The sequence below is a fragment of the Apodemus sylvaticus genome, chromosome 7 (assembly GCF_947179515.1).
Source record: "Apodemus sylvaticus chromosome 7, mApoSyl1.1, whole genome shotgun sequence".
Taxonomy (NCBI): domain Eukaryota; kingdom Metazoa; phylum Chordata; class Mammalia; order Rodentia; family Muridae; genus Apodemus; species Apodemus sylvaticus.
Window position 1 is genome coordinate 71,390,912 of NC_067478.1, and position 9,828 is coordinate 71,400,739.

The following is a 9,828-nucleotide window of genomic DNA, read 5'->3' on the forward strand; positions in this document are numbered from 1 at the left end:
TTAGTTCTTTTGTTTTTTGGTTCTGGAACTTGTCTGGTTTATTTGGATTTTTTCCCCCTCCAGTAGTGTTGACGAAGCCAGTTGCCATAGGAGCAACCTTGTTACGAATATTCTTTTTTTAAAAAATAATTTCTTTACTTTTATTTTCTGTACATTTAGTATTTTGCCTGCACATATGTCTGTGTGAGGGTGTCAGATCCCCTAAAATGGGAATTACAGACAGTTGTGAGCTGACATGTGGGTGCTGGGAATTGAACCCTCTGAAAGAGCAGCCAGTGCTCTTAACCTCTCTCTCCAGTCCCCATGAATTGCCCCATTGTTGGCTTTTAATTCCTTACCATCTTCCACAGGAGGGAGAGCCTCCCTTTAAAATACAAAATTATAAAGAAAATCAAAATTAGGAGAGCAGTCAAGATATAGTTCAGTGGCAGGGTCCTCATCAAGTATGATATAGGTTTGTGGATATAGGTTCAATCACACACATACAGACACACACAAACAAACAAACAAACACACCCACCCACAGACACACAGACACACAGACACACACACACACACACACACAGACCCCCGGTGTGTAGGCCGCAGTCCCTGGCTAACAACAACAATGACAACAACAAGGACTCTAGTACCAGCAGTTCTCTCTCTCTCTCTCTCTCTCTCTCTCTCTCTCTCTCTCTCTCTCTCTCTCTCTCTCTCTCTCTCTCTCTCTCTCTCTCTCTCTCTCTCTCTCTCTCTCTCTCTCTCTCCTTCCTGACTATAGATATAGAGGCCATGTGACCACCTAACTGCAGATGCCATGTGACCAGTCACCTCACATTCCTGCTGTTGCAACTCCTCTGCCACAATGGACTATACTCCAAAAGTGTGAGCCAAAATAACCCTTCCTTCCTTCCTTCTCTCCCTCCCTCCTTCCTTTCTTCCCTCCCTTGCTTTTGTTTAGTAGATTGTTACATCAAGAAAAGTCACTAGTATAATGTACCTCCCTATCTGCCTCCGTGAGAACATGAGCTGTCCCTGGTTGGTTAGGCATATCCCATTCTCATGGGTGGAAAAGAGGCTATACTTCTCCATTAGCCTAATTTTTGCACCCTGAACTCTGCCCTGTATTTGAAACAAGTATATTCTTTCTAAGAAATATACCATGCCCGCTAAAATGTCATATTTTTTAATCTCCATGAATATTTATCTCTCTGACCCAAAGAGCTATTCCTGAGCCCCAAGTGGAAGGTGGAGCTGCGGGATCAGGGCTTGAAGCCAAGAATTGATCCTTTTGGCTTCGGGCAGGATCCAGCTTTGATATCAAGTGACCTGGGCAGCTGGGCCAGTGCAGACGGGGTGGTGCTATAAAAGGTCCCTCATCAGAAGCCTGAGGTCGTGGACTGACTCCCACAACTCTGCTAGTCTCCAGTCCCTGCCTGTCAGGTACGTCTGTGTGTTTTCCCAGTTCATGAGACCTAAATGCTGTTAGAGATGGAGAAACGGGGACCCTGTAGAAGTGAAGGAAATCTGAGAGGTCTAAGGTTTTGTTTCTTACTTCTTAGCCCTGAACCATAGCTTCTCTTTTTAAAACCCGCTGCCCACCCCTCTGTGTGTGTGTGTGTGTGTGTGTGTGTGTGTGTGTGTGTGTATGTGTTTATATGTATGTGTATCTCTGTCTCTGTATGTCTGTCTGTCAGTCAGTCAGTCAGAACACAGCTTATGCGTGGAGCTCAGAGACAGCATTCAGGAGTCAGTCCTTTCTTTCCACCACATCAATTCCAGGGATCAAACTCAAGTTATCAGGCTTACCAGCAAGTCCTTTAACCACCGAGTCATCTCACTAGTCCATTATCTTTAATTAAACAGTTCCAATTGGGCTTTTTCTAAGGACAGTTGCCTGGAATGAAGAGGTAGAGAGAGAATACTCACCAGCCATTGGGCAGCCCTGGACCTGGCTGTAGCCCACTGTAGCCCACTCCAGCCTCTAAGCATAGAGATAAATGAAGACTCACTTTTGGAGGTGGTACCTCTGCTGGGTATTGATAGAGTTACTGAGAAAGGAAGATATCACGGGTCATGGATATCATCCCAGGGACAGTGGCCTTCTGTCGCTTGGGCAAGGAGGCATCTTCTGTTCCTTGGGTACCAACCACGTGTTGGGCTCTCTGGCAGAAAGTGCAGCAAACACTCTGTTATTGGGGCTGTTGAGGAGCTGCCTTGAGAGTCATTGTTTTGGAGTGGTCACTTGCATCCGCGCCAGTCTCAGAATTGGAAATGAGAGAGGTAGACAGAACAGCCTGGGCCGGACATCCAGACACCAGAGTTGCCAGCCCTTGGCTTTCGTGATGGGGTAAGGGCAAATCCCTGACAGAACAAGATGCAGGGCAGGTACATTCACTTTTCTGATGTGTGGCTGAAAGCCAAGCGTAGGATGTATGTCAGCGCCTACTGAGTGAGAGAGTGAAAGAGCACAGGGAAGGCTCAGAATCCATCCTCAACCACTCCATCTTTCCATTTCCCCCGCAGTGGTAGAGATGGCGTTCTTCCAGTCCATCTCCCTAGCCCCAGAGCTGCTCCTGGCCACTGCCATCTTCTGTTTAGTGTTCTGGATGGTCAGAGCCACAAGGACCCAGGTTCCCAAAGGACTGAAGAGCCCGCCAGGACCCTGGGGCTTGCCCTTCATTGGGCACATGCTGACCCTGGGGAAGAACCCACACCTGTCACTGACAAAACTGAGCCAGCAGTATGGAGACGTGCTGCAGATCCGCATTGGCTCCACCCCCGTGGTGGTGCTGAGCGGCCTGAACACCATCAAGCAGGCCCTGGTGAGGCAGGGAGATGACTTCAAGGGCCGGCCAGACCTCTACAGCTTCACACTCATCACTGACGGCAAGAGCATGACTTTCAACCCAGACTCTGGACCAGTGTGGGCTGCCCGCCGGCGCCTGGCCCAGGATGCTCTGAAGAGTTTCTCCATAGCCTCAGACCCGACATCTGCATCCTCTTGCTACTTAGAGGAGCACGTGAGCAAGGAGGCCAACCATCTAATCAGCAAGTTCCAGAAGCTGATGAAAGAGGTCGGCCACTTCGAGCCAGTCAACCAGGTGGTGGAGTCAGTGGCTAATGTCATCGGAGCCATGTGCTTTGGGAAGAACTTCCCCCGGAAGAGTGAGGAGATGCTGAGTATCGTGAGGAGCAGCAGGGACTTTGTGGAGAATGCCTCCTCAGGGAATGCTGTGGACTTCTTCCCGGTCCTGCGGTACCTGCCCAACCCGGCCCTCAAGAGGTTTAAGAACTTCAATGATAAATTTGTGCTGTTTCTTCAGAAAACAGTCCAGGAGCACTATCAAGACTTCAACAAGGTAAGACCTTGTCGGGAGGCAGGCTGTAACCCACACCACCGACAGAGAACGCCCTCAGGAACCCTACTCCCAAGTACTCAAGACGGCCATGTGCTGCCTTGGAAAGCTCTGGGCCTCTTAGCACCTGTGTGACCCGAAGCCTTTCCTTCTTCCTTGCAGTTGGCCTCTGGGGACTGTTCCAGGCCCCAGAAAGCAAAGGCCTGTTAATGGAGCCTTGGCACAGCTTTGCAATATGGGGGGGGCGGGTAGGTTGCTAACTTAAAGGCTATTTATTGTTCTGCAGGAAAATGAACTTCAACAAAGGCTAAGTAAGCTCCAGCTTCATGTCACTTTTCTTCCCTGTGTTCACCCTACCTCTTCCTGCTGGGAAACCTGAGCACTGGGGTTATAGGAAATACTCACACGAAATGACTATGCTCTAAAGGGTTCAAAAATCTGAGCTCCAGCCCAGGGCCTGGAGGCCAAGGCAGTTCCCAGGCTCCTGGGACATATCAATTGGGATGGGCAAGGTTGGGTATTTGGCCTTCGAAGTGCCAAAGTTCCCCTAAACTTGTGTCCTCCTAGAACAGTATCCAGGACATCACAGGTGCCCTGTTCAAGCACAGCGAGAACTACAAAGACAACAGCGGTCTCATCCCTCAGGAGAAGATTGTCAACATTGTCAATGACATCTTTGGAGCTGGTAGGAGCCACATTCCTGCCCCTCCATCCACCAACTGCTATCACTCATACCCAACCTTTCAGCTCACTAATCATCCTTGTCAGGTGACACAGGACAGACATCTACCCTAGGATCAAGGTGTGACCTCACGTTGTGACACCAACTCCTAGGAGTAACTACACTAAGTCCCTCTCCTTTGGAGGTCTAGGTTTACCTGCGGGGAAAAGCATAAAAGTTCTCTACCTAGAAGCTCAGGTTATAATCCCAGCTCCTGACCGAGAGACAAGTGTCTATTGGGTTTTGTTTGTTTTGGTTTCAGATTTGGTTGGTTTTGACTTGTTATGGTTGAGATTGGCCTCACCTCTATATCCCAGGTTGACCTCAAGCTTATTGCAATTCTCCTGCCTCTGACTCTGTAATGTTGGGATTCTAGATATAAGCCACCAAGCTCAGCTTTTAAGAGTCTATTGAGGACTCAGTTCTTTCCTCAAGGTAGACAGGATGGGAACCAGAGAGAGAGAGAGAGAGAGAGAGAGAGAGAGAGAGAGAGAGAGAGAGAGAGAGAGAAAGCTTATTCCATTTATGCTAGTGCTTAGTTAAAAAAAAAACAAAAGAAAAAAACAAAACAAAAAGCAAAGAGTTTTCCTTCTGTCCATTTTCTTTTCCCCTTCCCCCTACTCCCTGCTACCCAGGATTTGACACAGTCACCACAGCCATCTCCTGGAGCATTTTGCTGCTTGTGACCCAGCCTGAGGTGCAGAGGAAGGTCCATGAGGAGCTGGGTATGCAGTGTTCCCAACCCTGAGTCAGAGAAGCCCTGAGACTCTGAGTCACGAGACCTACAAATGCATCTTCTGTGGAAGTCGCAGGCATATGGCATCCCCCACTCGGCCAGATACGGTGTTGGGTGGGGGGATTGTGGGGGTCTCAGAAACATGAGTGAACAGTCCAACACAGGCAGAGTGATACTAGTACACTGGGGCCCAAGTACATGGAGCAAACAGAACATCCCCTGAGGTCTGCTTGTACTTACAGACACAGTGATTGGCAGGGATCGGCAACCACGGCTTTCTGACAGACCCCAGCTGCCATACCTGGAGGCCTTCATCCTGGAGATCTACCGATACACATCCTTTGTCCCCTTCACCATCCCTCACAGGTAACGACCCTGTTCTGTGCCCCACCCCCCAAGTTCTCATACTTTCCTCTACCCAACTTCCCAGCTCTGGCCCCAACTCAGGCTCCATCTCATTCCTGACCTCAGTCTCCTCCTGAAGCGTGTCCTCAGCTCCTATCTTAGTCTCCAGTCTACCCCATTCATTCCAGTCCCTGCGGCCCCAGTTTCACTCACCCCCACTTATATTTACTCCCTTGGACATCTTCTCCAGTCAGGCCCTCCCCATTGTCCGTCACAAGGGTAATCCTTCCAACTTTTCTTAAGAAAGGCGTCTGCTCTGGAAAGACGTCTACCCACATATCTGGCTCCCAAATTCTACTCTTGCCCAACGCCAGTCCTGACTCGTGCACTCCTTCTTCCATGTAGACGCTCCTTTTGGCTCACTAATCCTCTGATGATGTGTAGAGTTTTCAGCCCGTGTCCCCTGATTGTAAGAACGAACCTTTACCTCAGCTCACACCCTAGCCTAGTTATTCCTGGAGCAAAAGGCTGCAGATTCCTCAGGGCAAGCACCAACGGCTGACTTCTTAGCTTCAGACTGCCCCAGTGCACATCTGAGCGCAAAGTGAGTCTGGCAAACAAATGTTGAAGAGCAGAATCCCAGAAAGGGGAAGGATAATTGCCCCATATTCCCTGACCCTCACGTGACCGCTCAGTACTGGCTCTGAAGACTGGGAGTCAGACACTGGGATGGACTGGAGGGAGGAATAAGCGACGTCTCAGCTTTTCCAAGCCCTGAGCTGGACATAGCTGTCTTCTTTCCTCAGCACAACGAGGGACACCTCACTGAATGGCTTCCACATTCCCAAGGAGCGCTGTATCTTCATAAACCAGTGGCAGGTCAACCATGATGAGTGAGTACATGGCCCTCACAGGGAAAGGGGCGTGCTCTGCAGTAGGGAGGCTGTCTATCCCTTCAGGAAGTGCTTCTAAAAGGAACGCCTCATTGCTAGATGACCTTTATTTTAAGTGACAAAATTTAGACCCTGTTTTACAAACTTCATTGTACAGAGAACTTAACTAGGTATGTGGTGTGGGTGGCAAATGCCCATAATCCAGCCTACTGAGGTGGAGACTGAGGCAGAATTACAATGAGTTCAAGGCCAGTATGGGCTTCTTGATGAGTTTTAGGCTAGTGTAGGATCCATAGCTCTTGAGAGAAAGAGAGAGAGAGAAAGAGAAACAAAGAAAGGAAGGAAAGAAGGAAGGAAGGAAGGAAGGGAAGGAGAGAGAGAGAGAGAGAGAGAGAGAGAGAGAGAGAGAGAGAGAAGAAAGAGGAGTGAGTGAGGGAAAGAGACAGAGAGGAAAGAAGGAAGAAGGAGGGATAGAAGGAAGAAAGGAAGGGGAAATTAGCTAGGACCTGAGGTTCCAGTCTGATAGATATATAACAAGGATCCCACAAATGATTTATGGGAATCATCTAATGACCTCCTTGAGAAAGTCCACTCTGAACTGTAGGTAGGAGACCTATCCAAGCCAGGATGTACTGAATATGAGAACGTCATCTGTACTTGTATTGTCAACTTTTAGTCACAAAAATGAGCATAAGCTGAGCGTGTAGTGAGCTCTGTGCCACTGGCCTATTGGGAAGGGGAGGGAGAGAAACATGTCTCCCTTCTTCTTCTTTTTTTTTTTGGATTTTTTTTTTTCCAGACAAGGTTTCTCTGCATAGCCCTGGCTGCCCTGGAGCTCACTCTGTAGACCAGGCTGGCCTTGAACTCAGAAATCCACCTGCCTCTGCCTCCCAGAGTGCATCTCCCTTCTTTAAATAGCTCACTGGTAGTATACGTGATATGGAAGGCCCTCACCAAAAAAAAAAAAAAAAAAAAAAAAAAAAAAGAACTAAATAAATATTAAAACCATTATCTTGGATCATGGAAATGGTTCATTAGGGAAAGACACCTAACACCCCAAGCTCAATCCCCAGGCCCCACATACAAGAAGGAGAGGACTGACCCTTACAGGTTGTCTTCTGTCCTCTATGTGTGCACACAAGTAAATAAATAAAAATATAATTTAAAAATTAAAAAACAATCACAACCCACTATCTTTTTTAAAAATATTTATTTATTAAATGTAAGTACACTGTAGCTGTCTTCAGACACCAGATTAGGGTGTCAGATCTCTTTATGGATGGTTGTGAGCCACCATGTGGATGCTGGGATTTGAACTCATGACCTTTGGAAGAGCAGTCGGTGCTCTTACCCGCTGAGCGATCTCTCCAGCCCCACTATCTTTTTTTATTCTTCTATATTGTATCCCAACATCAGCTCCCCTTTTCTCTCCTTCCCCTTCTTTCCCCCATCTCCCCTCTCCCACAGATTCCCACCCCCGAAATCCACTGTCTTTAAAGGTGATCATTTTCCAGAGAATTTTGTCTTTAAAGAAATCATTAGTATGGTGGAGGTGCAGTCCTTTGGTAGAGTGCTCACCTGCCATGCCCAAGGCCTAGGTTCCATTTGAAACACCAGGTGTGGTAGCACATGCTTGTAATCCTAGTACCTGGGAGGGAGAGGCAGAAGGATCAGAATTTTATACAAGGTGACCGTGGAGTCACGAATGGCGTTCAAGGCCAGCTTTAGGTGCATGAGACCCAGTCTCAAAGCCAACACTAACGGAGCAATAGCAGAAGGAAATAAACAGCGAAGTTGGAGCCTTCCCCACACAGCTCAGGTTCCACCTTCCTCCTGCAGGAAGCAGTGGAAGGACCCCTTTGTGTTCCGCCCTGAGCGCTTTCTTACTGATAACAACTCGGCCATCGACAAGACCCAGAGTGAGAAGGTGATGCTCTTCGGCTTGGGAAAGCGCCGGTGCATCGGGGAGATCCCGGCCAAGTGGGAAGTCTTCCTCTTCTTAGCCATCCTGCTGCAGCAGCTGGAATTCAGTGTGTTGCCAGGCGTGAAGGTGGACCTGACACCCACCTATGGGCTGATCATGAAGCCCAGGACCTGTGAACACATCCAGGCATGGCCACGCTTCTCCAAGTGAAGACGGCCAAGGCGGCAGTGGGGCCACCGCCCTTCTTTCTTTTCTTTTCTCTTCTTTTCTATAACAGCTTTTTTTGAGATATAATTCTTTCACCATTTAATTCATCTCCAATCAGTGTTACAATAGTGTCTATCATGTTTGCCCCAAACCCATACCCGTTATGATTAATGATTTAAGATTCCTCCTACCCTGTCTTGCTTGCCACACCACATGCTAATCTAGTTTTTGACTCAATAAATTTGCCTGCTCTGGCTGTTTCATATAAATCCAATGAGTTACGGTCTGTGACTGGCTCTTTTCACTTAGCACAGTTCTTTCCAGGTTCATTTATGTTGTCATGCAGTGTTCATGGGCCTGGCTTTCTTGAATCCTGGGACTCAAAGCAGGCCTCAGTCTGTTTCCTCATAGTCACAGTGGGTGCTTAGTTTACTGCTTTCTCCTCAGGCTGTTCTTCCGGGAGTTAAGACTTTGGACACTTGAAAGGGACAGAGAGGAAGGAATGCAGCCTGTGGTAGATAGGTAGCTCCTATGTCCTAGCCTCAAATAGAAGGTGTGACTTCTCATGGTCTTCAGATATATTCAAGTTTACTGGAGAGTGAAAATAGGAACCTGAGGGGATGACTCTGTGGGTAAAGGCAATTGCTGTGCAAGCATGATGACCTAAGTTGGAATCCCAAGCACCCATGTAAAACAGGAACATGGCCATAACCGCCTGTAAACCCAAAGTTGTGGGGCAGAGACAAGTAGATCCTGGGACGCTTGCTGGCTACCCTAGCCAAACAGCTAGCTCCAGGTTCAGTGAGAACTTGTCTTAGAGGAACAGGGCAGAGAGTGATAGACGAAGGAACCTCACCTGGGCTCTGAACTTATGTGCATGAGTTGGGCACACATACCTCCACATGCATGTGCACATACACACAAGATACACTCATACACACACACACACACACACACACACACACACACACACACACACACACGGGGAGAAGGTGGAAATATACTTCATAGAATGGAAAATAATTACAAAACCTCTAATGAGAGGTTAATGTCAAAGACATGTAAAGACCTTCAGTAATTCAAAGATACCTCCAGTTTATGGTGGACAAGGAACTAGAATCAACAGTTCTCTTAAAAAGATATGCAGTCAGGGCTGGAGAGATGATTCTGTGGTTAAGAGCACTGACTGCACTTACACAGGCCCCAGGTTCAATTCCCAGCAACCACATGATGGCTCACGATTGTCTATAATTCTGGTTCCCAGGGATGTGATGTCCTCTTCTGACCTCCAGAGGTACCAGGCAGGTATATGACTCACAGATATACATGACATGCTGGCTAAACACCCATACACATAAAAATAAACAAATCTTTAAAATTTATATAACTAGCCAATAAGCATAAGAAAAGACATCCAATATCACAAATCACTAAGGAAATGTAAATGAAAACCAGAATAAGGGGAGTGTGGTGGCACACACCTGTGAGCCCAGTCACTCAGGAGACTGACAGAAGGGTTACTTGAGTCCAGGAGTTTAACATAGTCTTGGGCAACATAGCAAAACTCTCTTCCCACGCAATCAATTTTAGCTAGATGTAGTGGCATATGCCTTTAATCCCAGCACTAGGAAGGCTAAGGCAGAAGGGTCTTTATGAGTTTC

At 47.7% G+C, this 9,828-nt stretch overlaps 1 protein-coding gene across 2 annotated transcripts; it reads left to right on the top strand.

The window, feature by feature from the left end:
* The first annotated feature begins 2,516 nt into the window (after nucleotides 1–2,516).
* On the top strand, nucleotides 2,517–8,226 carry LOC127688996 (cytochrome P450 1A2). 2 transcript variants are annotated; one of them, XM_052188221.1, is made up of 6 exons: nucleotides 2,517–3,344; nucleotides 3,909–4,026; nucleotides 4,698–4,787; nucleotides 5,041–5,164; nucleotides 5,950–6,036; nucleotides 7,876–8,226. In XM_052188221.1, the coding sequence occupies exons 1-6, from the start codon at nucleotides 2,517–2,519 to the stop codon at nucleotides 8,168–8,170; spliced, it is 1,542 nt and encodes a 513-aa protein (XP_052044181.1). In that variant the 3' UTR covers nucleotides 8,171–8,226. The 2 variants fall into 2 exon arrangements, with proteins under 2 accessions (XP_052044181.1, XP_052044182.1); XM_052188222.1 differs by lacking the exon at nucleotides 5,950–6,036.
* The last annotated feature ends 1,602 nt before the right edge of the window (nucleotides 8,227–9,828 follow it).

What these genes read in the sequence shown, in the direction of transcription:
- LOC127688996 (XM_052188221.1), top strand. Translation starts at nt 2,517, where the DNA reads ATGGCGTTCTTCCAGTCCATCTCCCTAGCCCCAGAGCTGCTCCTGGCC. An exon ending in ACTATCAAGACTTCAACAAG is followed by an intron (nt 3,345 to 3,908) that starts GTAAGACCTTGT and finishes GTGTCCTCCTAG; the next exon opens with AACAGTATCCAGGACATCAC. An exon ending in CCCTTCACCATCCCTCACAG is followed by an intron (nt 5,165 to 5,949) that starts GTAACGACCCTG and finishes TTCTTTCCTCAG; the next exon opens with CACAACGAGGGACACCTCAC.